This window comes from Chelonia mydas, chromosome 22, assembly GCF_015237465.2.
Source record: "Chelonia mydas isolate rCheMyd1 chromosome 22, rCheMyd1.pri.v2, whole genome shotgun sequence".
NCBI classification, from domain to species: Eukaryota; Metazoa; Chordata; order Testudines; family Cheloniidae; genus Chelonia; species Chelonia mydas.
The window spans coordinates 17,612,867-17,640,496 of record NC_051262.2 but is presented as its reverse complement, the minus strand read 5'-3'; the positions used below and the strand labels follow the sequence as shown (position 1 = coordinate 17,640,496).

General features: G+C 59.4%; 3 protein-coding genes across 8 annotated transcripts in view; 1 reads left to right on the top strand and 2 right to left on the bottom strand.

The window, feature by feature from the left end:
• CEP164 (centrosomal protein 164) overlaps positions 1-5,819 on the bottom strand; it is a 111,979-nt gene extending 106,160 nt beyond the window's left edge. For 2 of the 4 annotated variants that reach the window (XM_043534214.1, XM_043534220.1), the window contains exon 1: positions 5,384-5,819. The gene's annotated coding sequence lies outside the window, so the exon portion shown is untranslated. Of the gene's footprint in view, positions 1-4,854; positions 5,047-5,383 lie in introns of those variants that run through there. The other 2 variants (XM_043534223.1, XM_043534210.1) reach the window with 2 other exon arrangements.
• Positions 308-25,851, top strand: BACE1 (beta-secretase 1). Its single transcript, XM_037882524.2, has 9 exons — positions 308-1,040; positions 11,535-11,623; positions 14,311-14,527; positions 16,236-16,373; positions 16,617-16,751; positions 17,580-17,681; positions 18,222-18,371; positions 18,862-19,033; positions 19,648-25,851. The coding sequence occupies exons 1-9, from the start codon at positions 780-782 to the stop codon at positions 19,887-19,889; spliced, it is 1,506 nt and encodes a 501-aa protein (XP_037738452.1). The 5' UTR covers positions 308-779; the 3' UTR covers positions 19,890-25,851.
• RNF214 (ring finger protein 214) overlaps positions 21,497-27,630 on the bottom strand; it is a 22,553-nt gene continuing 16,419 nt past the window's right edge. For all 3 annotated transcript variants that reach the window (XM_043534231.1, XM_043534227.1, XM_043534228.1), the window contains one exon: positions 21,497-27,618. In XM_043534231.1, coding sequence (XP_043390166.1) covers positions 27,379-27,618 — 240 coding nt within the window. In that variant the 3' untranslated portion in view covers positions 21,497-27,378. The remainder of the gene's footprint in view (positions 27,619-27,630) is intronic.

The window sequence follows — 27,630 nt, the reverse complement described above, 5'->3', positions numbered from 1 at the left end:
TTTATACTTTAAACAAGCAAACAGAAACTTCATTTTCTTATGCAGCTTTCTTCTTCAGCTGCCCCCACTGGCTGAAATTTATATGGGAAAAAAGAGTTCTTGAAATGTTTTTCCCTCTCTCTTGGGATTCATAGACTACAAAGCCAGAATTGTGATCATCCAGTCCAGAGAGTGCAGACGCTGTTCTCTTCACCAAAGGGCACCGAAACCAGACACAGCTGATATAGCTGTTACTTGAACAGGAAGCAAAAGTGGAAACTACACTTCCCAGAGATCTTTGGGGGGGAACCTTTGGCTTTGACAGCGGCCGCCACAAGTCTTTCCGCCTCCAAATCTTGATTGCAGAGTGAAGAGATTATGGTGGACTGACAAATGCCGCCTCTGGAGCCTGGAAAGTGACCGGATTGCCTGGTTTTCCCATGCTTCAGCTAACCAAAAGGAGGAGGAGGAAAAAAAATCAGCCCAGCATGACTGCTGCTTCCAGGTTCTTATTTGCACTGAATCTCCTGTCTCCTCTCCGAGGTGCTTGGTGGTTATTACTTTAGATTTACCAATCGAGATATATTCTCACGCTGGAATGCTCTCTGCCCCGAAGATGCTGCTGCTGGCTGCTGGCTTGCTAGGAAGGAGCGTTTGGTGATCTGAGTGAAACTTTTACCTGGTCCTTATGCATTCGGCTTTGCAAAGGGGGGGATTTGCTTGAAGAAAACGACTGCAACAGCACCATCACCTCAGGAACAGCAAATTCAAAGGAAGGGCTGGGCAGGGCTTTCACCAAAATGGCCCAGGTGTTGCCTTGGTTGCTGCTGTGGCTGGGGTCTGGCATGGTGCAGGCCAGCCAGCCACATCTGGGGATCCGGGTGCCTCTGAGGAATGGGATGGGGACCCTGCAACAGGCCCCCAGGATGCAGCGCTCCGCTGAGTTGGAGCGGGAGGATTCCAGACAAAGAAACAGTTTTGTGAACATGATAGATAACTTGAGAGGAAAATCTGGACAGGGCTACTATGTGGAGATGACTCTAGGGAGCCCCCCACAAAAGGTAAGGCACGCTATCCACATTCCCTGGCCGCGGGTTATTGGGTTGGTTTGCGAAGCTGAGACCAAGCCCCGACTTCACAGAAGTTGAGGCATGTGGGGTTTGGTATGTGTACCGCTGCGTGGCTGTGCTCGAGAGAGACCACACACTGGTCAAGAGAGAATCTAAACAGACTCTGAGCAGGGAAAATAGTGATTTTAGAAAGCGACGAATCCAACTGCCAGAGAGTGAGAAATACAAACTTCACTCAAGGGAATTTTGTGGCCAGAGTACAGAGCCATTATCCGTGTGGCTGCACGAGGCATTACCGATACCCATTTCAGACACAAAAAGCAGGGCCTGGTCTATTAATTGGAGAGCAGTTTATAAAATGCTCTTCATAGGTGTTTGCAAATGAAACACTCCAGGCTGTAGGACTGTGTGTGGCAATTACGTTGTGTGATGTACAAATGAGATGTCTTTTGGTAAATACTCTCCCTATATAGTCACAGAATAGGCCTTCAGTTCTGTTGATTCCTGTGTTTCATGGCTGGCTATTTTGGGCATCTGGATGATGGTGGTTGTTGAAGAACAGGTTTTACTAATATTCAGATCACCAAAGGAAGTGCAGCACAAAGAGGTGAATTCAGCCTCTCTTTTAGGCAGACTCCCAGGATGTCAGAGCCCAGGGCTGCAAGACTTGGCCCCAGATAGATCCTTCAACGCTACAGGATCGTAGTGGTAACCCTGCAGCACTGAAATGCAAAGCTCCGAGCCAGCCTCTGTCCTTAGCTGACATCGTTGTGCTTAGGTTGACCCGGCCCGCAAGTAAGGAACTTGCATTGCTTGTGAACAGCAGCAATATCCAGGGGTTACAATGGTTTTCTGATGCCTTAGCAACTTCATCTTGGATTCCTATGGAATGTAGATGTGCATGAGAAGGGGGTGGGCGGCAGGGCATGGGGATACAATCCCCCCTGGAGAAACACAGGTCTATTTTAAAATGACAAGTATTTGTTTTGAGAATGTCACCACAGCTGTACACCAGTCATCAGGAAGATTCAGAAATGGCAGAATTGCTCTACTGAAAACACAGACTTACGAGAGTGACCAGCCTGGCGCTTGGCCAGCTTTTTCTTCATTGTTTCCAGCCATCTATAAATGAAAGTGGGGTGCAGTTGTTCAGGGAACTTGAGCTTCACCCCACATGACAATTAAAAAATAGCAGAAGGATTGGGGGTTGGTGTATGGGTGCACACAGGTGTGGATAAGCATGTAGATATGTTGGGGATTGTATCTTTGTGTGTGTACACATACACACACTACACAAGCTGGCTTCTGCACCCGCTGAAATCAACAGTAAACCTCCTCTTGACTGCAGTCATGCAGAGTCAGGTGCTAATGGAGTGCATGGGGAGGAGTTGAATGTGTAATCTGTGTGCATGTGTGAGTGGAGTGTGCACACATGTGTGCATAGCATGCATGCGTTTACAGCTGTGTGAGTGCGTGTGGGTGTGTAGAGTCTGAGTTTCTAGAGAATATCTCCCAGGAAGCACACAGCAAACAGTATGTGCATGACAGCACATTAAAGCATGTTTATTATCTGCTTGGATTCGGGATGCAATTCCTGACTAGTGCAAACCTTCCAGGGCTTGTTTTGGTTTCAGCTCCTGAGTAGCTCACACTCACATGCAGTATGAGACTTGAGCCAGTGACCTGCACTGGCTATGCTGTGAGCAAATTAGCGAAGTAAAAAGAGCTGGAGTTTGCAACAAGCCAGCCCCTCTCGGATTAAATAATCTGGTCAGAAGCAGGGTTTCCTTGGCCCTGGGTGGCCTTGTGTAGCTCCACCCCCTCCTCAGGGCAATGATGCTCACAGGCATCAGCATCCAGGTGGCTGGCGGGCACAGGGGGAAACCTGGGAATGCTCACAGGGGTGTCCCAAGTCGCATGGATTGTTCTTTAGGCCCAATGCTTGCCCCTGGGTGGGTGCTGGATTCCTGCCGACTTCTCTGTGAGTTGGGCGTCCCTTGGGCCAGCATCTCAGCACGGTCCATTTCCAGGGGGCTGGTGGGAGATGCTACACAGCAAGCCCTGAAGGCTGGAGTCCTCTGGCTGGCTCCAGAAAGCTTGTGGGCAGCTGCAAGGCAAGTTGCCCCCTGGTAGCTTGCCCCAGTTACGAGTCAGAGGGGCCACCTCAGGGATAGGAGCATGGTCCAGTCTCTGCAGCCCATTCAGCCCTTGGCCTACTGCAGAGACAGCCCATGGGTACCAGTTATAAGACTGGTCACTTGTCCACTGGGAGCTGCAAACGGGCATCCCATGTGGCACATGACAGTGCACGTACATGCATCGTGGGTACAGACAATGGAGGGGCTATACCAGTAATACTGTAGAGCAGATCTGGTGCTGGGCAAAGCTGGGTCTGGGATAGAGGCACATATATGGACAGTGAAAGTTTCCCCAAGCCAGTGGCTGCCCTACACCAATCCAACTCCCTGCTGGCAGCCTCGCTGTGCAGCTCCAGCCACCCCATGCAGAGCAGGGAGCAGCTCTTTAGAATGGCTAATGGGCCAGTGGGAGCCAGGTTCTGGAATAAAGAGCTCCCCTCCCTGCAACACCCTCCAAACGCATGCACACCCATGCACACCCCGGCATGCCTGTCCTACCCCTGTAATATTATTATTTGCATTGCCATAGTGCCTAGGAGCCCTCTGGAAACACAATACAGCTGTAGCCTTGTGCACTCTCCCTGACAGCCACAGGGCACGACGCAGGATCAGCCCTTGTAATACAGTACAGCTTTAGGTGCTGACTGGTCTGATTGGAGCAATTGCCTGGAACCTGCCATATATCCAGACATTTTCAGTGAGACCCTCCCCTTTCCACACACACACTCACATTTCTGAAATATTCACTCTTCGGGCAGCACCTTTCATGTTTGGCCCCCGTCCGCAGTGGAATTTTATTTTATGTTTTTAAGTTTGAGCAAAATCCCTTCAGCAGGCATTTTTAGTGGGCATAAAGTCTATATAAAGTGTGTGTGTGTCTCCACATGATTTGGCTTCTACTCCTGACTCCACCGCCGATTCACTGAGAGACCTCAGTCCGTTCCCCATGGGCTGGTTTTCCAAGGCAGTCGGGCACCCACTTCCCATTGACTCTCCACAGGAGTTGAGCTACTCACTGCCTTTGGAAAATCTCCCCCTCACTCTCTCTGCTCCTCAGTTTCCCCACCTATGAAATGGGGGGGAATTACACTACCCTGCCTCCCAGGGGGAGGGTAAGGCCGTGCATTAATGTGTGCAAAGTGCTTCAAGAACTACATGTGAAGGGTGCATGAAGGGTGCAGGGCAGGGGTGATATTTATTACAAATCCCAGGTTACCAAATTTCACACCCTCCTCCATGTGTTCCATCCCTGACCACTGTTCCTTTGGACAGCTTTTGAATTTTTCCCCTAGCCCCTGCTCTCTCTTGCTGCTCCCCAAAGGGAACCCTGCACACCCAGCACTGCCTCTCTACCATCAAGGGGCCCGCAGGGCAGAGCCTGCCATGGATCACTGTACCATGGCAAGCTCCTTTCCCCCAGCACTGCACAGCCTCAGCTTGTAAAATACACTTGTTTCTTTTGCAGCTAAGTCCCTTATGGCAGTAGCGCTCAACCTTTCCAGACTACTGGACCGCTTTCAGGAGTCTGACTGGTCTTGTGTACCCCCAAGTTTCCCCTCACTTAAATACTTACAAAATCAGACATAAAAATACAAGTGTCCCAGCCACACCAGTACTGAACAATGGCTGACTTACTCATTTTTACCAATTATAAATATTGCACTTACATTTCAGTGTCTATACAGAGCAGTGTAAACAAGTCGTCATCTGTAGGACATTTTAGTTCGTACTGACTCCACGAGGGCTGTTTATGTAGCCTGTTGTAAAACTAGGCAAATATCTAGGTGAGCTGATGTACCCCCTGGAAGACCTCGACGTGCCCCTGTGGAGAACTGCTGCTGTATGGGCTCCTTAGTCTAAGAGCGATACTGGGTCACGCTCGCTCAGACACGAGCACAGAACGAAGCAGTGAAGGGCAGCGACCAAGTACCAAGCTGCATCAGCAGTGCAACTTAAGTCAAATTAATTAAAAAAGGGAAAATCCCTGCTTAAAGAGGAAGGGCCCAATCCTGCCGACTCAGAGCACTCAGCACCCACAGTGGGAGCTAAGCCTCTTACAGGACCAGGGTCAAATCGGCTTCTGAAGTTAACCAGGGCAGAAGCTAAGACAGCACTGCCAAGTACAGCCCCACTAAGAATCTGCCTGTTACCAGGCCCGGGCACAGGGACTGTGGCCAGCACCAGTCTGTAACTCACCTTCACTCACAGCCAGGCCAGTCTGTGTGCACAGCCCTATCCAGGCACCTCAGCTCCCTGCTGCCCCACGCTTCCTGGCCGGTGTAGGTGGGGCTCCTTCTACCTGCCCACCGGAAAGACCTGCAGAGTGCAGTGCTCCTAACAGCCAGTGATGCCTGGGGTCCTGACCTTAGCCCATCCTAGGGGTCCCATTGGCCACTCACCAGCAGCCTGGGGCTGCCCCTAATTTGCACATGAAAGCACACTCCCCTGTGTACGGCTGCTGGAGGATTTCCCCAGCCCAGGAAGGACTAGCCCCAGGTCTGCTCAAGCCCTTCCTTCAGACCCAGCAGTTCAACATAAGCTTCTCCAAACGCCTCCTGCAGCCCCTCCCTTGAGCTGGGCTCTTTCAGCCTCTATCGAGATCACCTGTCCCCCTTCCCAGCTGTGTCTGATCCTCCCCTCTCAAGCCCAACTCCCTTTCTTAAAGGGGCTCCAGCTCCAAACAGGTCTGGCTAGCGGCTAGCCTCAAGCCCCTTGGCCCTCTCACATCGTGGGATGTGTCAGCCCGTGTCTTGACCTCAACGAGCAGGACGCACTCACTGGCTGAGCCATCGAGCAATACTGAGGGGTTTGCCAGGGGTTGCAGACCCAGCCCAATATATTTTATAAGCCAGCCGGGCCGATGGGCGCACTCTAAGCACTTTCTTACCAAAGCTGCTGCTCACAGATTATGATAGACCCCCGGCTTTTTCAGACCCATTAAGCACTGATGTCACTCACTAACACCGGCTGTGGTGAGCTTTGTCCTCAGGCCCTGGCTGCATCCAGAATGCCTCCTAGAGCACAGCCTGGCTTGGGCATCACGGTGCCTTGATGGGGTCCCTGGCAGCCCCAAGGGGCGGAACTTGCTCCCCAACAATCAGCCTGGAGGCATTTCCATTGGGAAGGCTGTTTCTTGTCTGAGTTCTGCTGTCTTCCCATCACCTCCTGCATCCCTTCCGGGTTGGCCCTGTCTCCCTCACGAGGTTTCATTTCTCTGGACACTCGATTTTTATGCCATTTCAATTGTGCTGAAATTATGGGTCTGTGCAGCACCTTCCCAGGGAGTCACTATCCATAAAGTATTTTCATTCCACTAGGATTCTCTGTTCCTGCCATTCCCCGCCCAGTTCTAGCACAGCAACAAGTCAGACTTCAGAGCCCATTGCAGATTGTGGCAACGTCAGCCCGTGAACGCTCCCAGCCACCCATAGGCCCCTCCCCAACCTCTCGCCCTCAGGAGCAGAGATGCCTCTGCAGGGAACCTGGGAGTTCCATAGACGGGGGCTCCGTCAGACCAAGGGCAGGGGGTGAAATCCGGAGTGGAGTGCCCTCCCCGACACACCCGCCTAGGCACTGCTGGCTCCCATGTCCCCGTCCAGAGCAATGCCTGGGTGGAGTCTCAGGGAGAGAGGCGTCATCCCCATGAAACGCAAGTTAACAAGGGCCTGATCCTCCTGCCCTGCACCTCGTGCTGTCGTTTACACCCCATGAAAACCACATAAATTGCTGCAATGCAGATTGGGTGCCATTTCGTGCCCACTTGGCCCAGATGTGAATGACAGTGAGGGCCAGGTCCCAGCCTGTCGGACAGCGCCGGGGCGGTCCAAAGCCTTTACTCTGTTACCAGGACGCAGGTCCCAGCTACCCTGCAGATTTTACCCGTGTGCTCCCCGGGGCCTCACCGCTCATGTGCGGATGGGGTAAGGGCTCAGGCTGCAAACCATTCATCTTGCTGGGCTGATCCTCTCTCCCTGCTGCTGTATGTTGCCTGTTTAGCAGGGTATTGGTCCAGCGAGACCTCTCTTCAGTGACCACCCAAGGGACCAGCAAAAGGCAGTTGCCTAGCACAGATGGCCTTTAATTAGCGATCGAACGGAAAGGCACTGGAAGCCCTGCAGAGGGGCTAGAGGCGGTGGCTGCGGACGCCGGGTTGCCTCGTGAAGACGGGGTTCCTCAGCGCAGGTGTTGCTGTGTCAGTTGCGATCCAGCTGCTGACGGTATCTCTGGGTGCCCTTCAGCCTGTTGACTTACACACACCTGAGCGGGGTTCACCTGGAGGGTGCATTAGGCTGATGCAGAGACCCACCCTGTGAAACACGTCGCTGGGTGGTGTGAGCAGTGCCCCCCCCGGCTTTTAGCCACCCCGCAGGACAGCTCCGACCTAGGACCCAGGAGTGGCACAAGGGGCAGTTTCTAAAGGAGATAATGAGGGGCGGGTGGGGCTGCAGAGCAGGATTGCGGGACATTGGCAGAGCTGTGGGAGGTGTAAGGCCTGGCTAACAGGGGCCTACAGGGCTAGACAGTGGCGCGTCGCACGGCATTGAGCGAGCAGCGCGGGGAGGCAGTGGTGCGTCGCACGGCATTGAGCGAGCAGCGCGGGGAGGCAGTGGTGCGTCGCACGGCATTGAGCTAGCGGCGCGGGGAGGCAGTGGCGCGTCGCACGGCATTGAGCGAGCAGCGCGGGGAGGCAGTGGCGCGTCGCACGGCATTCAGCTAGCGGCGCGGTGAGGCAGTGGTGCGTCACACGGCACTGAGCTAGCGGCGCGGGGAGGCAGTGGTGCGTCGCACGGCACTGAGCTAGCGGCGCGGGGAGGCAGTGGCGCGTCGCACGGCACTGAGCTAGCAGCGCGGGGAGGCAGTGGCGCGTCGCACGGCACTGAGCGAGCAGTGCGGGGAGGCAGTGGCGCGTCGCACGGCACTGAGCGAGCAGCACGGGGAGGCAGTGGCGCGTCGCACGGCACTGAGCGAGCAGCGCGGGGAGGCAGTGGCGCGTCGCACGGCACTGAGCTAGCGGCGCGGGGAGGCAGTGGTGCGTCGCACGGCATTCAGCTAGCGGCGCGGTGAGGCAGTGGTGCGTCGCACGGCACTGAGCTAGCAGCGCGGGGAGGCAGTGGTGCGTCGCACGGCACTGAGCGAGCAGCGCGGGGAGGCAGTGGTGCGTCGCACGGCACTGAGCGAGCAGCGCGGGGAGGCAGTGGTGCGTCGCACGGCACTGAGCTAGCAGCGCGGGGAGGCAGTGGTGCGTCACATGGCATTGAGCTAGCAGTGCGGGGAGGCAGTGGTGCGTCGCACGGCACTGAGCTAGCGGCGCGGGGAGGCAGTGGTGCGTCGCACGGCATTCAGCTAGCGGCGCGGGGAGGCAGTGGCGCGTCGCACGGCACTGAGCTAGCGGCGCGGGGAGGCAGTGGTGCGTCGCACGGCATTCAGCTAGCGGCGCGGGGAGGCAGTGGCGCGTCGCACGGCATTGAGCGAGCAGTGCGGGGAGGCAGTGGTGCGTCGCACGGCATTGAGCTATCAGCGCGGGGAGGCAGTGGTGCGTCGCACGGCACTGAGCGAGCAGTGCGGGGAGGCAGTGGCGCGTCGCACGGCATTGAGCGAGCAGCGCGGGGAGGCAGTGGCGCGTCGCACGGCACTGAGCTAGCGGCGCGGGGAGGCAGTGGTGCGTCGCACGGCATTCAGCTAGCGGCGCGGTGAGGCAGTGGTGCGTCGCACGGCACTGAGCTAGCAGCGCGGGGAGGCAGTGGTGCGTCGCACGGCACTGAGCGAGCAGCGCGGGGAGGCAGTGGTGCGTCGCACGGCACTGAGCGAGCAGCGCGGGGAGGCAGTGGTGCGTCGCACGGCACTGAGCTAGCAGCGCGGGGAGGCAGTGGTGCGTCACATGGCATTGAGCTAGCAGTGCGGGGAGGCAGTGGTGCGTCGCACGGCACTGAGCTAGCGGCGCGGGGAGGCAGTGGTGCGTCGCACGGCATTCAGCTAGCGGCGCGGGGAGGCAGTGGCGCGTCGCACGGCACTGAGCTAGCGGCGCGGGGAGGCAGTGGTGCGTCGCACGGCATTCAGCTAGCGGCGCGGGGAGGCAGTGGCGCGTCGCACGGCATTGAGCGAGCAGTGCGGGGAGGCAGTGGTGCGTCGCACGGCATTGAGCTATCAGCGCGGGGAGGCAGTGGTGCGTCGCACGGCATTGAGCTAGCAGTGCGGGGAGGCAGTGGTGCGTCGCACGGCACTGAGCTAGCAGCGCGGTGAGGCAGTGGCGCGTCGCACGGCACTGAGCGAGCAGCGCGGGGAGGCAGTGGTGCGTCGCACGGCACTGAGCTAGCAGCGCGGTGAGGCAGTGGTGCGTCGCACGGCATTGAGCTATCAGCGCGGGGAGGCAGTGGTGCGTCGCACGGCATTGAGCTAGCAGCGCGGGGAGGCAGTGGTGCAATAGGAAAAGCCTGCTCTGGGGAGGTGCAGTGCTGAGACACTGGTGTAAGCGCTTCATTGGGACAACTCTCCCCGCTGCGGCTGGAGTGATTTTCTGATTCGCACAAGTGCATTAGCCCTCTGGCTCTGCAGATTAAGAGCAGAAGCCCCCCTGGGGCCGGTTAGACAAGGCAGTCTTGGCAAATCAGCCCAGCAGAGGCTCTGGAGTAGAACGATACCCAGTGGAACGGAGCATCTCCCCCTGCCCCATTGCACAGGCTGCGCCCGCAAAGGGGCTAGGGTCCACCTGGAGTTTAGCCGGGGGCAGCAGCCAGATCCCTTTGTGCAAATTGATGGGGAGGAGTCTGGGGAGGCTATGTCACGCCTGGTACCAGGGCCCGGAGCTGGTCTCCTTCCCTCTGGTCCACTCGCCCTGCTCCGTGTTGCTCCCCTGGGATGCACAGGCTCCTGCTCGGGGCTGTGGGACTGGGAGGCGTTCAGGGAACACCCTCCTCATGTGGGTGACTGAAGGGGTTTGCTTGGCCTTTGCTCCCATGCCTCTGAATGCCTGTCTACCCCATGCCCGGCACCTTGGACCAATACTTGGCACTGTCGGGCATGGGGACGGGTTCACTGGGCTGGACTCTTCCTTCCACATCAGCGCTGGACCCAACGCCCCAAAGGAGTTACAGGGTGGGGGTGGCTGGGGGCGATTCCCAGGGAGGGACCCTTCCTGGCGTGCCTGGATTCCCAGAACGGTCCTCAAGGGGGAATTCCCTGTGCAGGAGCAGGGCAGAGCAGGCCCTGAGCTGGATGACCCTGGTCTGATCCAGCCAGCCATTCCCTGGGCTCCGGGTTGAGCCCCTGGAGGTTGGCTGCACCGTGCCTGGCACCCACCAGGGTGTCCTGCCGGAGTAATGCGGAGCCCTTGGTGCAGAGCTGGCTCTCCCGCCCTGCCCCAGAGGGAAGCGGATACATCCGCAGTGCCCAGCCGTGCTGCTGAGCGGGCTGGTTCCTGCAAGGTGGCGGGAGTCGGGTGTCCTGCCGCAGCAACCACGGAGCTGATCGCAGACAGCCACGGCGGGAGAGAGGCTGGAGAGCTGAGGTCTGAGGCTTCCCTGGGAATAGTGGCAGCAAGGGCCCGTTCCCAGCTGGCTTTGGCATGGGCAGAGGAAATCTGGGCACTGCTGCTCTCCCCGCCCTGTGAATAAATGCAAACGTTAAAAGCTAAGACGCTAACAGCCCAAAGAGCACCAGAGACCAGGCTGTGGCAGGGGCTGGGAGCCCCACTGTGCCAGGCAGGGGTGGGGGCTGGCTTCCCCACTGTGCCAGGCAGGGGTGGGGGCCGGGAGCCCCGCTGTGCCAGGCAGGGGTGGGGGGCTGGGTGCACTGCTGTGCCAGGAAGTGATGGGGGCTGGATGCCCCACTGTGCCAGGAAGTGATGGGGGCTGGATGCCCCACTGTACCAGGCAGGGGTAGGGGCTGGGTGCCCCACTGTGCCAGGCAGGGGTAGGGGCTGGATGCCCCACTGTGCCAGGCAGGGGTGGGGGCTGGGTGCCCCACTGTGCCAGGCAGGGGTGGGGGCTGGGAGCCCTCCTGTGCCAGGCAGGGGTGGGGGCTGGGTGCCCCGCTGTGCCAGGCAGGGGTGGGGGCTGGGTGCCCCGCTGTGCCAGGCAGGGGTGGGGGCTGGGAGCCCTGCTGTGCCAGGCAGGGGTGGGGGGCTGGGAGCCCCGCTGTGCCAGGCAGGGGTGGGGGCTGGGAGCCCCGCTGTGCCAGGCAGGGGTGGGGGCTGGGTGCCCCGCTGTGCCAGGCAGGGGTGGGGGCTGGGAGCCCCGCTGTGCCAGGCAGGGGTGGGGGCTGGGAGCCCCGCTGTGCCAGGCAGGGGTGGGGGCTGGGTGCACTGCTGTTTCCTGCTCCTAAGTAACGTGCCCCCGCTCTCCTTCCCCAGCTGAACATTCTGGTGGACACGGGGAGCAGTAACTTTGCCGTGGGGGCAGCGCCTCACTCCTTCCTGCGGAGGTACTACCAGCGGCAGCTGTGAGTATGGCCGGGGTGCTATGGGCTGGCGGGGGCAGAACGCGGCGCTGCACTGGGGAAGCCCAGTCACCCCGCCTGGTGGCTCAGCCATGGGAGTCTCGTCCATCATGGGGCACCCACTGCCCTGGCCCCGGAAAGCGACTCCCAGGGGACCCCCACTTTGCTCTTTCCCATCTTGGGGAGGGGGCCCTGCTCTGAGCCAGCATCCCCAGCTGTGGCAGTGCCGGGGGGCTCCCTGCTGGGCCCAGAGCCCTGGACAGAGCTAGATGCTGAGGGGTCTGTGTTCCCTGAGCTGCGCTGTGTGAGGGGAGGTCCTGGCCACAGCAGCCCAAGCAAAGAGTGCGGTACCCCTCTCCACCCCCTCCACCCCCCAACCTGCCCTCCCTCCATGCGGCCCCGTCTGCTGCTCCGGGCTCCACTTCTCACAGAATCACGCCCTGAGCTGACAGCAGCCATCGCCCGCAGACTACAGCCCCCAGGAACACTCCCTCCCTGTGCCCACAGGTCGGGTCGGTCAGTCATCCCACTTTGGGGAGGGCACCTTTCACAGCCTGGGGCCCAGGGGGCTCTCGCGGGGCCGGCTCACTCTGGCATGGAACCCACTGGGGGCTGTCTGGGCTCCCCCCTTGGGCACGGTGGCGGTTCTGTGCTCAGCCCCAGGAGCTGCATGAGGCGAGGCTGCCCCTCGGCCCCCGGCTAGCACTCGCAGAGCCCTGGCTGTTCCCCTCCAGGGAGAGGAACTATGGGCAGGAAAGGAGCTGGCGCATGAGGCTGGGGCAGGGGTGCTGGCAGCAATGGCCAGGTTTATTCGCTGGGCCTGGCCCAGGGCCCCTAGTGTGCTCCCATGGAATAATGAGATGAACCATCGCTTCACATAGCACAAACAGAGTGAGCTCCAGCTCCAGGCCGGCCTGAGGGGTCACTGGCCTGCATGCACCAGGTGCCAATGCCCAGTGTAAACGTGCAGTGAGCCCATCCACTGCAGCAGAGCCACTCCAGATTTCCAGCCGGGTGACTGACAGGAGTCTGGCCGCCTGCCTGGAACACTGTTTATCGCTGTTCTCTGACGTCAGACCCCCTCCTCCGTCTGCCGCTGCTCGTCCCCCTCCACCCACCACCGCAGTCCGTTGGTGTCATTGTTTGCAGACCCTCAGGGTCCCAGCTGGCAGCAGGACCCCGGTACTGGACACTGCACACGCTCCTCGTGAAGGCGTCCCGGCTCAGGCAGCCAGCACTCTAGCTAGACTAGGAAGAGGGCGGCCCAAGGGACGTGTCTGCCCTCACCTTGCAGACGGGGAGCAGAGCCCAGGGGGTGGGCGTGAAGGGAGGCAGTGGCAAAGGTGGGAGCTGAGCCGCAGTCTGGTGCATCGGCCCCCGGCCTTCCTGGAGCCGGCTCTGAGCGTGTAGAGCCGTGTCGCTCAGTGCCCCTCTCTCCCCAGATGCACCCCTCTGCTGCAGTCTGGAGCAACGCACAACCCCTGGACGTGGGGCACCACCCTTGAGACTGCCTCTGGGAGAGCATCTGGGGTCCTTGGTGCTGAGCCTAGGAATCGCTCCCCAGGCCAGCCACATGGCTGGCTCCTGCGTGCTCCATCGCTGGGATGCCCCAGGCAGCTGCCGGCCTGGTGGGGAACCGGAGGGGGCCTGTACAGGCCTCCCCCTGGCAGGCGGGGGCAGAGCAGCCCCCTCCTGTGCACTGTATGTGCCGGGGCCCCTGCTCTGGCCCTCGAATCCCAAGGCTGGCAGTGCCAGGCATGGCGCCGGCCCGGGCTCAGGGCCAACACGGCCAGGTGCTGGTCAGCCTCCGTGATGGCAGCGTATGTGCTGGGGCGGTACTCAATGGCCCCTTTCTGTGCCGAGCGGGGCAGAGGAGATCCTCCCCCACCCCGCCTCTCCTGCCACATTACAACACTGCCCGGCCTCCAGGCCAGTGGGCACAATGTCTGGGCTTGTTCCTCGCCCGCCCCTTGGCTGGGCCCATTGTGCTCCCCTGGCCCTGGCCCAAGTGTCTGAGGAGGGGGAGCTCCCCCACGCCCTAGAATCAGCCCACGGCTCAGAGTGCCCTGCGCACGGACAGCTACAATCCGGTCCCTGTGCGGGGACCACGCCAAGGAGCATTTGGAGCTGCTAGCGGGCTCCATCTTGATGGGCCCCTGGCCTCAGGGTGGGGCCAGCAGCAGATGGGGCCTATGGGGATGCTGCAGTTCAGTCTAGCCTGGGCACCTCTGGTGTCCTGGGGAGGGGGAGAGGGGGTCATAGTCCAGCTGTGGAGATGCAGGTGGGCTGGGGGCCCATTGTGTTTGTGTGTGTGTGGGGGGGGTGTTCCTGGTACCTGCTCGTATGCACACCCTGAGGGACGCAGAGTCACAAACACACGGACACGCAGGCCAGTTCCCAGACACACACATCCAGATTCACTAGCGTGTAGCCCATATGTATGGCTGCTCGCACACACACACAGACATACATGTGAGTTCACAATCCCTCCACTCGCAGACACACGTGGAGATTTGCACATTCACCGGTTCTCAGCTCCACAATCCTGGGGGTTCACTGGCCCCGCCCAAACTGCCATCCCCCCCCAGGCCCCTGCCCACTCCCCCCACTCCCACCCTTTCCCCAGCTCCTCCCATGCTCCGGTACAACTAGCCTGACGGCTTTGCTCTTGTCTTTGGCATTCGTTGCAGGTCCAGCACCTACCGGGACTTGCGGAAAGGGGTCTACGTGCCGTACACCCAGGGCAAATGGGAAGGGGAACTGGGGACGGACCTGGTCACCATCCCCCACGGCCCGAATGTCACAGTCCGCGCAAACATCGCTGCCATCACAGAGTCAGACAAATTCTTCATCAACGGGTCAAACTGGGAAGGGATCCTGGGGCTGGCCTACGCAGAAATCGCCCGGGTGAGCATGGCACCGCCGGCCTGGGTGGGGCTCAGCACCACAAGACCAAGGAGGGGCCAGGCAGCTACTGTGTACGGGTGCACATCCAGCACCTCAAACTCTGCCCCTCAGCCCCCGGCTCTGTTAATTCTCCCCAAACCCAGCCCCTCAGCCCCCGGCTCGGTCACTGGACCCCAAACCCAGCCCCTCGGCCACCAGCTCTGTCACTGCACCCCAAACCCAGCCCCTCAGCCCCCGGCTCTGTCACTGCACCCCATACCCAGCCCCTCGGCCACCAGCTCTGTCACTGCACCCCAAACCTAGCCCCTCAGCCCCCGGCTCGGTCACTGCACCCCAAACCCGGCCCCTCAGCCCCCGGCTCTGTCACTGCACCCCAAACCCAGCCCCTCGGCCCCCGGCTCGGTCACTGCACCCCAAACCCAGCCCCTCGGCCACCAGCTCTGTCACTGCACCCCAAACCCGGCCCCTCAGCCCCCGGCTCAGTCACTGCTCCCTAAATCCAGAACCTCGGCCCCCGGCTCAGTCACTGCACCCCAAACCCAGCCCCTCGGCCCCCGGCTCGGTCACTGGACCCCAAACCCAGCCCCTCGGCCACCAGCTCTGTCACTGCACCCCAAACCCGGCCCCTCGGCCACCAGCTCTGTCACTGCACCCGAAACCCAGCCCCTCAGCCCCCGGCTCGGTCACTGCACCCCAAACCCGGCCCCTCAGCCCCCGGCTCTGTCACTGCACCCCAAACCCAGCCCCTCGGCCCCCGGCTCGGTCACTGGACCCCAAACCCAGCCCCTCAGCCACCAGCTCTGTCACTGCACCCCAAACCCGGCCCCTCGGCCCCCGGCTCGGTCACTGGACCCCAAACCCAGCCCCTCGGCCACCAGCTCTGTCACTGCACCCCAAACCCGGCCCCTCAGCCCCCGGCTCTGTCACTGCACCCCATACCCAGCCCCTCGGCCCCCGGCTCAGTCACTGCTCCCTAAATCCAGCCCCTCGGCCCCCAGCTCAGTCACTGCACCCCAAACCCGGCCCCTCGGCCCCCGGCTCGGTCACTACACCCCAAACCCAGCCCCTCGGCCACCAGCTCTGTCACTGCACCCCAAACCCAGTCCTGTGCCCCTCAGCTACCAGCTCTGTCATTGCACCACAAACCCAGTCCTCCAAAAAGGAGAGCAATAACACCCTGCCTTTCTCCAGTCCTCCCACAAGGCAGCCACCTAGTGCTGCCCCATCTTACAGAAGGGGAAACTGAGGCACAGAGAGAGGCTGCAGTTTGCCCAAGGCTGTAGCAGCGATGGGACCAGAACCCCTGTGTCCTGCCCCTGAGGCCTGGCTGTAACAGTGACCCAGGACTCGCTGCTCTAGAGATGGGGAATGAGGCTATTCCAGACGGTCGATATTTCCTGGCTGCCATCAGCCAGACCTAAATTCCCAGCTGCAGCCCTCCCGGCTGCTCCTTGCCCTGCCTGCAGCACGCCTTGCTGAAGCAGGCCAAACCCCTCTCCTCTTAGCTCTGCTGTCACCTCCCGCCAGCCCCTGGGGGAGCTGGCTCCGGCTTTCAGAACGGTGTCAGCCACCTGGAGCCCAACACCAGGTCTCTCTGTAGCAAGTGCAGGGGAATGGAGCCAGGCCGCCGCGGGGTCCCCGAGGAGCGCTCCCAGGCTGCCCCGTCTCCCGGCTGCTCACAGCTCTGCGGTTCTGTCTCCCCCATCAGCCTGACGACACCCTGGAGCCCTTCTTCAACTCGCTGGTGAAGCAGACCCGGGTGCCCAACATCTTCTCCCTGCAGCTCTGCGGGGCCGGCTTCTCTCCCAACGAGTCCGAGGCCCTGGCGTCGGTTGGGGGCAGCATGGTGAGTGCACAGGCTCAGCTCAGCGCTGGGACCCTGGGCTCGGAGCGGTGCCAGGCGCCGGCCGCAGCAGTGCCATGCGGTCGCGAGGCAGAGAGCGCCCCCACCCATTACTGGGAGGGGCCCCTCGGGGCTGGTTCCAGAGTCAGTGTTCTCGCTGGTTCCCCATCTCCTTTTCCGCAAGCCCCTGTGGTTGGGCCCTGCTCCCGGGGCTGATGGCCGCTCACACCTCTCTCCCGGCTGCAGATCATCGGGGGCGTGGACCATTCCCTCCACATTGGCAGCATCTGGTACACGCCCATCCGCAAGGAGTGGTACTACGAGGTCATCATCGTTAAGATGGAGATCAATGGGCAGGACCTGAAGATGGACTGCAAGGAGGTGACGGGGGTGGCGAGGGGCTGCACGAGCGAGGGCCACGTACCTCTGGGGGGCACTGAGAGAGAAATGGCAGGGACTGTTCCCCTGCCCCCTGGCACACCCTGACTCTCAGGCCTTCCGAGGTACTGACGTATTACCACAACAGGGATGGAGGCAAGGGAGGCTGGGCTTAGAGCTCGCACACTACGTGGGTCTGGCTCCCTGCAGACCTGTGGGGCGTATGGGGGGTGCCAGCACCCCCTGGCCCTACACACTGAGGCCCGTTGTGCCCAGGAGAGGGGGGAGGCTGGAGGCAGCACAGGGGCCCCCCACCCAGAGCAGTACGATGTGGACAGTGAACGGGGTGAGTTGTTTGTGTGCAGGCCCGTTCCTCGTCCGGAGCAGGGAGATAAATGCTTCTCCAGGTGCAGGCGCCGGCCCCACAGCCAGCACACATGCCTGGCCCTGGATTAGTACATGTGACAAATCCCCTGTGCCCGTGCACTGCCGGGGAGCTGCCCGCAGGTCTCTGCAGCCAGACATGCGCCGTACTTTGCTTCCCCGGCTGCCTTTGGCAGTCTCCATGTAGCCAGCGAAGTTCTGCTGGGACTGTCAGTGATGCCGGGGGAGTCACGGGAGAGCTGGCGGCTTGGCAGCGGGAGGCGACCTGCTCAACTGGAATCAGCCCAAGCCCTGGGCTTTGACCCTGCCTCCCTCAGGAACAGTTGCTTAAGCCTGATGGCAGCCTCCTGGCTTAAGGTGGGAGCAGGGCGGGTGCTGCCTCGGGGGGGCCCATGGAGAAGGAGAGAAGCAGGGGCTGGTGCTTCATTCGCCATGTCGCCCCCACAGTATAATTACGACAAGAGCATCGTGGACAGCGGGACCACCAACCTCCGGCTGCCAAAGAAGGTGTTTGAGGCTGCAGTGAAATCCATCAAAATGGTGTCTTCGGTCAGTATCGCTCTCTGACAAACCCAATCCCCTCCCTTCCCCAGCCGGATCCCTGGTGAATGCCGAGGGCCCCAGAGACCAAGCCATTGTGACCCGGCACAAACAGAGTGCTTAGCAGACTGTATTCCGGGATCACTTTGCCCACCACTGAAAGGCAGCCCCCTCTGGGGTAAAAGGTGGCAGCTGGCTAGGACAGGAAGAATGCTGTTTCCGTTTGAAACGGCAAGGAAACTTTGAAAGGTGAGACACTTACAATGTGAGCTGACACGCGGCTCGGAGGCTGTGGGCAAGCAGCCCTGCCCTTGTGGAGAGCGCCATGACACCTTCACAGAGCACAGACTGACAGGGCCTTCCTTTCATGTCTCAGCTAAAAGAGTCTCTAGCATGACAACACCCCACCCCCGTCATCAGCTCCGCCCTGAAGGGAAGGGTCCCCGCACTGACACCCAGCCCCTGCAGCACCCTGCACTGACACAGTCTAGCCCTGCGTCACTGAACACCAACACGATCTCACGGTCTCTCTCCTTCCCCACGGGGCAGACGGAGAAGTTCCCAGATGGCTTCTGGCTGGGGGAACAGCTGGTTTGCTGGCAAGTCGGCACTACCCCCTGGCACATCTTCCCAGTCATATCACTCTACCTGATGGGCGAGGCGACAAACCAGTCCTTCCGGATCACCATCTTACCCCAGGTGGGTCCCCGGCGGGGCACGGCAGGGCGCTCACAGGTAGCACTCGGATAGGGTGTGAGCAGGAAGGAGCCGCATAGCTCAGTCCCTGGGGGTCTGCAGGAGCAGCAGCCCTTGGACATGGGCCAGCACCAGACGTCCTGGATTTTATTTGGGAGGCGAGGGGCTGACAACTCAGAGTTGGCCCTCCTCTCTCTAATGGGCTAAGCCAGAACTTGGGAGCCCAGCACCCCAAATATTTGGGGGGGGCAATTTGAAATACAGCTCATGTGGGCCCCTCTCCAACACCAGCTCTGCTGGCCTGGGCATTGTCGAGTGAAGGGGGCTGCCTTGGACTCAGAGTGGTAAAGCCCCCGGCCCAGGAACAAGTCCCCGGCCAGTGAGCTGGGGCTACAGGGAGGTGGCTGCTCCTCTCAGAACTCAGCTGGAAGCTGGAGCTCTCTGCTCCCCACCCCCAGGGGCTCTGATAACACCCACCCCGGTCTCCTTCCAGCAATACCTGCGCCCCGTTGAGGACGTGGCCACATCCCAGGACGACTGCTACAAGTTCGCCATCTCCCAGTCCTCCACAGGCACCGTCATGGGCGCTGTCATCATGGAAGGCTTCTACGTGGTCTTCGACCGCGCCCGCAAGCGGATCGGCTTTGCCGTCAGCACCTGCCACGGTGAGGGGAGGGGCGTGCAGCGCAGGGGAAGAGCCAGGGGCTGGCAGGGCATTCGGGGGCGGGTGGTAGCGTCTCCACAGGGCTGAGATCCTGGCTCATTCTGGTGTCCTGCAAGCAGGGGGGTGGCTGCAGGAGAGGGGGAGACGGCAGCGCCCCCCGGGTCACCCAGCTTCCCCTCTCCTGGTTGCAGGAAGGAAGGGGGCGGTGCTGGTCCCTGTGGGGCAGACGCATCCGCCCAGCTGAGCCGTGGGTCCATGTGGTTAGAGGGGGCAGGGGACAAGAACAATTATTGCTCACAGTTGGTGCAGCCCATGGAGCTCTGCAGCCTGGTCCACAGCTGCCCTCATCCTTCGTTTGGTGGCTCCGGGGCCGCCCCAGGCCAGGGACGAGCTGGGGGGCTCGCAGGGGGCCCACTCATGCCACTCCGACGCGGTTTCTGAACAGTCAGGACTGTGCATACAGGGTAGCTCTGGTCTCCCTCCTGGTGACCAGGGCAGCTGAGAGTGCCAGCGCTTCCCCCTGCTGAGCCAAGTGTAGCCACGGCCCCCGCAGCAGCCACCCACAGCCCCCGCCTGGCCATCACTGGTGCACTGAATGGGGGGTCCCATCCGCAGTGCATGACGAGTTCCGGACGGCGGCGGTGGAGGGGCCCTACGTGCACCCCAACATGGAGGACTGCGGCTACAACATCCCGCAGACAGACGAGTCCACCCTGATGACCATCGCCTACGTCATGGCGGCCATCTGCGCCCTCTTCATGCTGCCGCTGTGCCTCATGGTCTTCCAGGGGCGCTGCTTCCGCTGCCTGCGACGGGACCACGGTGACTTCGCCGACGACATATCCTTGCTCAAGTGACGCCCGCTCTGCGGGCGCGAGGGAGCAGCCGGCGCGGGGAAGGCAGGGAGGGAGGGCATGAGCTGAGCTCACCAGCACAGGCTCCTCTGCCCACAGAGTTTGGCTGGGGCTGGAAACAGCACCAGCCATTGCCCCAGGCCAGAGCCGGGTCTGTTCTTCCCCTGCCCCCTCCAGTGGCTCAGCCAACACTGCCTGGAGCTGTTGGCTCTGCCCTGGGAGCGGGCACCGGAACAGTGCCGCCGGGGTTCTCAGCAGCAGGCCAGGACGCTGGGCCTGTCGGCAGGTTCATACGGTCACCGTAGAGTACATTGAAGCTTGCTCGCTGTTTAACTTCCCTCCGTGTGTGGCAGCCCCGGAGAGCCTGGGAATCAAACCCCTTTGCTCTCTGGCCAACGTGGACTCGCTCCCTCTCCCTGTTTGGGATACAGCCTCACCAAACCACAGCCCTTGTGATCCAGGGTACGCCGAGGCCACACTACACCCGGGCTCTGACTCACGTTTGAGCCCAAGCCCCACTTCCGTCCACACACAAACCCATTCTGACTCGGGTCAGCCAGCACTCAGGACCCTGCCGGGGATAGGCCTGAGCCCTACAGTGGCTCGGGTCCAAGCCCTGTTACACTGCAGTGTGGACACAGCTCAGACCCGAGTCGGACGGTCTGTGTCTTTCAGCATGGACCCGGGAGCATGGCGGGGAGAGCCGGGTGCAGCAGCTGTCAGCCCAGGTTTCCAGTGCAGCCTGGAAACACCAGGTGCACAGCCCAGGTCCACCAGACCCGAGTTTACAATGGAGCGTAGACACACACCCAGAGTCCGTAGGGGAATCAGCCCAGGTCTGAGCATTGCTTGTTAGCCACTGCTGGTGCAAAGCCAGCAGAGGGAGCCCAAAACATTGTTTTTGTGTAGGGCCTACATAAACCATGGTCATTACATCTTAATAGTTCGGGTTTTCAAAAATTGTGAACAGTTGTAGATTCTAAAATAGCCATTTAAAGTCCAGGGGATATTCCTCCCCAGGCAGCCACTAATTTACGATGCCAACAGGTCGTGATTTAGGCCTCCTCTCCCAGGAGGTGCCCCTTTGAAATCTCCAAGCTGGAAAGACCTACCCCACAGCACCTTCACTCCCGCGTCGGGAGGGACTGGGCCTCTGCTAGAGCCCAGGAGCTGCGGTGAGCCTGGGCTCTAGCAGTGAGTCAGCCTAACAACCCAGCTCCCCTTTCCCCGGCGGGCACTGCTGGGACAGACACACAGTGGAGTTCAGGAGGGTCCATGCTGTCCAGTGCGGTGTGTGTGCGTGTCGCTGTCCTGTTTGCTGCAGCCCCCTTCTCCCCACCCCACCCACCCTCATCTGGTCCCCGTGGGATGCCTACATGAGCTGGACTCAACCCCTTGCATCTCAAGGGCCCTTGGCCATGGTGAAGCGGGAGCAGAGAGAACGGATCTTCCCCAAACTGGCTCCTGCATCTCTTCCGCGCCTCCCTCTCCGGGCTCTGGGGGCCCCACTCGGGCCAGCCCCCTCCTCACAGGGGGGTTGAAGGCTGTGGTGTGCAGCCAGTGCTTAATTGGTAATGAAAGAGGTGCTGAGGCTCAAGCCATTTTTTAACTTTCACAACTGACACAACAAACCCTGAACTGCCGAGCCTCGCTGTGCTGGGGCTCAGCCCTGGCAAGCCCCGGCACAAATTAGGCACTGTGTGCAGCCACCACAATCCCATGCTGTTGTACGGGGAGCAGGACAGCCGTCCCAGCAGTGAGTGCCAGGGTCTGCTGATGGGCCGAGGAGCTTTCTCTCCAGGCCAGCTGTCCGTGCTGGGGCTGGAGACGGGCGGCTCGCTGCGGGCTGGTGGAGTGAAGTCCAGGCGCCTCAGGCTGCTAGGGGGGTCTCTGCTCCAGGGCTTGCAGCTTAGACCAGTCGACGTAGGGGTAGGGCGCCGCCCCATCCTGCAGCTCGCAGGGAACAGCTGCTTCGCTGCTCTCCCCGGAGAAGGGTCGCTGAGGGGGCAGCTCTGGCAGCCCTGGTGGCAGGACCGGCTCTAGGCACCAGCAAAGCAGCCCCGTGCGGGGGGCGGCACGTGCGGGGGGCGGCACGTTCTGGGGGCGGCGTTCCGGCCGTCCTTTTCATTCGGGGCAGTGGCGCTCTCGGAGCCGCGCCCCTTAGACAGGGCGAGGGTGCCGCGCCCCCGGCCGCAGCGGGAAGGGGAAGCCCCGGCCCCGGGATGCTGAGCTGCCAGGGCCCAGCCGCTCCCAGGGGAGAGGAGGGCGAGTCCTGCCGGGGAGCCGGGGCTGCGCCCCCGCATCTGCGCACCGGCTGCTGCGCGGCCTTGGGCCACCCCTTATCTTGGGGCTTCTCTGCGCGGCCGGGCCGGGGGGGGGAGCCTCTGCAGGCGCTGGGAGAAGGGGACCTCACTCCCCCTGCTTCCAGCACCACCTGCGAGCCCCAGCCCCACCTCAGCTTGGGGGGCAAAAACCTGGAGCCGGTCCTGGCTGCTGGGGTCAGGGAAGGGATGGGGGAGGGGTACAATGTCCCTCCACTTTTCTATCTCTTTGGCCCTGGGAAGTGGATTGGGGCAGAGCCCTCTGCCCTCCCGTCCAAAGACTGGGGGGAAAGGTGGGGGCAGGGCACATCATCCATTCCCCTCATCTCTGCCTGGGCTGCAAATCATGGGAAAGGGCCTAACCTCCTCCGGCTCCCAGCTCTCCTGCCAAGCATGGCACACCGAAGCTTTTGACGGGCCTCACCCTGCAGCACCAGGGGGAGAACCAGCAGCCTCTGCTGGGGCGGGGTGGAACCCAGCCCCAGGACAGGACCAGCAGCCCAGGAAGGTGTGGAAGCCACGAAACCAGACTGTTACCCGGCCTGCTTGGGAAAGCCCCTGGAAAGCCAGAGCGGCGTCCGCGGGTCGCCTCCTCCAGGAGCCCCTCCACAGAAGGCGTGCAGCACAAGACAGGCTCGCCTCACACTGCACTGGTCACGAGGGGGAAACCCCTTCCCTGCGCTGGACTTAACCATCCAAGGCGATTCGCTCCTGGAATATCTGCCTCTGGCTGCAGTGGGGGAAGGCCCCAGCCCACCACACTAAATAGTTTGTTATTTCACGGGGTCAGCAGCAGCCTCACCATCATCATTATTAGTGTGTTTGAAACACATGGTTTTACTTAATTTTCCTTCTTTATAATGGCAAAGGGCCAGGGATGTTGTGCTCGAGCAGAGGGCAGCGTGTGTATGTAGCAGGCTGTGCTGTATGTGAGTGTACCAATAATGAATGCTTCTTGCCTGTACAATATATACATATTTTTATATTTTTAATCTAGTGCTGAAAGCCCCTGGTTCATTGCAAACCCAGCCTGAGGGGGTTGGTGGGTTTTTAAGCTCCCTGCTTTGGTTGTGGGCAAAGGAGCCAGGCTGCAAGTCAGGGATGCTTAGCAGTGGTTTGTCTGATGGAAGCACTTTATGGATCGTTGGCAATCTGGCATTTGTTGTGATGGATGTATCTCTTGTAATATATCTGGCGAAGGTGATGGGGGCACTGGGTTGTGGGAGGTGAAATTAGATCACGCACACAGCAGTGGTTCACAAGCCAAAACAATATATTGCTCAAGGCTGTTTTTGCTTCTGTCCCGTTTCTGTTCAAGTAGGTTTTCCTACTACATAAGAACCCCTCATCCTGAATCCCAGTGATCAAGGCCTGCACATTTTGCTTCAGTTCTGGTACTAATTGTTGCTTTAAAAAGCAACTTTGTTCCTTCCCAACCTGGGTTCCTTTCCTACTTAATCCTGCAGGTGACTCCTCCTGGGGAATTGGTAACACAGCTGTTCCTAGCCACAGCACAAGGTGATGTGTAGGCCTTCATGGTGAGACTGAAAAGGACCAGAGCAGCCTGGGCAGGGGAAGGTGCTCAGCCAAGCACAAATACCTGAGCTTTTAGTGCATGAGACAACCAAGGAAACTAGCTGTTGGTAGGAACATTTGCCCAGCCTGGGAACTGCTTATTACAGAGCTTTGCTAATGCAGCTCCTAAAGGGGACTTGGGGTTTAACGTGCCACTAAATGGCCCAGCAAGATAAAGCTGAGCCATTCGGGAGGAATGCAGAACGGTTTCACTTTGCAGAGAGGCTTGGGAGGTGGGGGTCAGATCCCAGCTGTACCTCACAAATGTATAGTAGCACCACACCCTGCTGTTCTGCAGCAGCTTCCTTGTCAGGTGGAAGTGCAGGGGCAGCTGCAACTGTGTAGGAACCATTGACTCCTAAAGAGGGTAGAGAAAAACCTCTCTCCAGTGGAAGCCTCTCACCTGCTAGCTGGGATCCAGAGATGCTGTGCTGGTGGGAGCAGCATTACTGGAAACTTTCCATGCACGGTGCAAGAACCGTTCCAAGGGCAGCAAGACAGCGCAAGATGGAGGGCAGACTGCAGGGCTCTCCTCTCCCCCGACGGCAAGTAACTGACCATGAGCACTAGCCCCAGCTGATTCCAATATGTGACCCTAGCTCAATGGCTCCAACAACAGCAAATCTCCCTACCCTACTTTACTTTTCCTGGGATGATTGGAGAGGAGCTGCTGCCATGACCCCCAAGGGAAGACTCAACAGGGCTCTGAAGAATTTCAAGGGGCAGCAGCAAGGAGTGTAGGCCCAAATTTGAGCCTTGGTGGAGGAGAAAAGAAAGCATAGGCAGGTACAAGAGGGACTCTGGCATGAAGTGTTTTCAGGAATTTTTGCTTTACACATTGATGAGAATCATCCTTGTTTAAAAATGTTAACGTTCCCCAGCAGCACAGGGAGAACTAACAGTATAAAAAGTGACGAGCAGGGGGCTGAGGTGGTCCGGTGGCTCTTCTATGTAAATATTCCTTAAAGAAAGCAGGAAGAAGTCCCTGGAGTGAGTCACTAGCGAAGGAGCCAGCACTGGGTAGCCAGAAACCTTACAAACAGGCCGGACCAAGTGAACTCTGGCTGTGGGTACAGCTGCAGCACCCCACCCCGTCTCACTCTATGAACCTGCTTCGCTGTTGTTTGCAGTGTTGGTCCCAGGGTAGAGAGGCACGGGGGGGTGAGGTAATGAGGTAATGTCTTTTATTGGACCAACATCTGTTGGTGAGACAGACACACTTTCAAGCTTATGGACAGGTCAGCCCTGCAGAAGAGCTCCGTGTGGCTCCAAAGCGTGTCCTCTCATCAGCAGAAGTTGGTCCAGTAGAAGATATTCCCTCACCACCCCCATCACCGCACCCGCACCCCCTACTTCACGAGACACAGAGGCTTTGCTTTTGCCAGCACCATCTGGTTCCCATAACTTGCTCCAGTCCTGCACTCAGGGAGCAACCCGACTCCAACCAAGGGGGAAATTATGCAACTGCAACCTCCACACCCCAGTGCCTGCCCAGAACACCTCCGGGACACCACTCAGTTTGGACCACTGCCTTTACATGTCTGTGTGTGTGCAGAAATTCACTGACGGGCCAAACCCAGCCATGCTGCACGTAGGTGACACTTCCATTGACTTCAGTGGAGTTGCAGCTGCTTACACCAGTGCTGACTTTGTCCCAAGGACTGTGCAGAATCTACAAAGTAGGGGCCAGATCCTGAGAGGTGCTGGGCACCATTAACTCCCATTGAAATCAGTAGCAATCACTCTGGTTATGCCAGCCCGATGTAGGAAGAAGTGCTCAGAGGGGGCAAGTTGGGTCTTGAAAGCTTTGTTATTCTGAGCTGCAGCGCAGCCAGCTTTATCACCTGAAGAACTCCCTTCCCATGGGCCCTGGGTTAGAGTAACAGGAGAATGCGAGGACCACACCATGCGTCCAACTCTCTGTCCAATTATTTGGGGAGCGGGACGAGGACTGGGGATAGTTACTCTTCGTGGCTACTATAGACGCCCATACTCTGTAACCCTAATGTCGATGTACGAATAATGAATGTTACACAGTAAATTATTACATTAAACAGAAAAGCCTTGTGTTCACAGCCTGTTCATTGCCTGGGGGGCAACTCAGAGCATGCAAGGAAGGAGATGGGGGAGGGTTGCGGGGGACTTTGAGCTGCTGAGGGCTCTTCAGGATTAGGGCGGGTAAGGGAAGTGCCTGACTTAGTGGAGAACTCAATGAGATGCACTGAGGTTGTTAGTGAGCACAGACGTCCCACTGGGTAAGGGTGTGGAGTTTGAGTTAGCAGTTCAGTATTCCCCTCATTGTATGTTCTCAACAGGTGGGGATGGCTCACAGGTCAGGCATGGGGTAGGGTGAGGGAGAACCACTGACGTATTACACTGCAACACAAATTCCACTAGCAGCTCATGCTTTTCTCATATGAATTCATAGGTTGAAATTATTTGCTTAATTTCTCCAGTGACCCCGGGGCTGCTGCTCAGTCCAGGTATTTAACAGGGCAGCAGCAGCAGGCAGAATAATGTAGTTCATTTCCATGCACACCTGGATGATCATTAACTCTCAGACTTTGGGACTAATATTTGAAGTTGCTGTTGCCAGCAATCCCACTGAGTAGCGTAACTGCAGAAAGCAAAGACTAGAGTGACTCAGCCAGGGTGAGTTTGTTCCAAGGTTTGAATATTGGCAGGACGTGCTTTGCACTGTTCAGCCCACTCCTCTAGTGAGATAGGAAGCCTGGCTCCTCATCTTAAATCTGGCCCAGGCCAGCAGTAGCTGTGAGTCAGGCAGGGCTCCTAAGAGGAGCAACCTGTTTCAGCTCAGGGAAAGGTGTCTACAGGACAAACAGACTAGCGGTGGGGGCTCAGTGGAGGCCAAAGACTGAGCGAACCGTGACGGCAGGGTTGAGACACTGGCAGGATGGAGGAGGGAAGCTTGCATTGCTGCTGTCCGCGTTGCACCTGCTGCGTGGATGGAGGATTGCTGAACAGCTAGACATGCCTCAGGCCTACCCTAAGGTGAAGAAAGACTTGTGGACACATTTCACGGGAGGTTTGAGAACTGCCAATTTAATGGTAGCTTAAGCACCATCTACAGCATGCTAAGTGAGGCCAGTTCCACGTGCTGGGCTGCAATTATTTGTGTAGGATGCTGATGCGTGTCCATCCTCCCACCCGGACTGCGTTCACCCTTCAACACAGTGTGCAACGTTCACCCTCTGTTCAGCAGTGGGGTCCCTTGGGCTACAGGTAGTTTGCTTGTTTTAACCTAAGGCAGGAGGTATTATGGAGTGACACAACCATAGGAAACCCATTTTGTGAGCTGCCCATGCCTTCTCCCACGGGAGCAGGAAGTGCTGTGGCCTAGACAGGTGAGAAATGGGATCATGGCTGGAGCTCAGGAGGCCCAGTACCAGCCCCTATCAGGATAGTGCTTTCATCCAAGGAGCTAAGCACAGGAGGAAGAGAGCCTCTCCCTGTGCATAGGGCAGCGTGATACTTGTGGAGAAACAGGCAGAGAAGTGACGTGTCCAAGATCACTGGCAGGGCAGCGTAGAGAACCCAGGTCTCCCACACACTAGCCCTGCACTCGAATGACTAGACTAAGCTTCGCCTTCCCCCAGGAAGCCAGCACTGAATACTGGGCTGTTAATCTCAAGAGCCTCGGCATGCAGAGCTCTTCCACTACAAGGTGTGCGCCCAGACAGCCCAATGCAGTACCGAACAGCCGCGTCTCCCACGGCTCCTTCCAGGCTCCAACAACTGCAGAGCAGCTCGGCCCACAGCATCTTGTGACAGACAGACACGAAAGCAACGAAGACAGCTAGGCTATAAAGCATGATCTGAAAAGGAGG

Excerpts from the sequence above, each read along its gene's own strand:
- BACE1 (XM_037882524.2), top strand. The coding sequence starts at position 780 with ATGGCCCAGGTGTTGCCTTGGTTGCTGCTGTGGCTGGGGTCTGGCATG. Across the intron at positions 1,041-11,534 it reads TAGGGAGCCCCCCACAAAAG|CTGAACATTCTGGTGGACAC; the intron begins GTAAGGCACGCT and ends CTCCTTCCCCAG. Across the intron at positions 14,528-16,235 it reads CCTACGCAGAAATCGCCCGG|CCTGACGACACCCTGGAGCC; the intron begins GTGAGCATGGCA and ends CTCCCCCATCAG.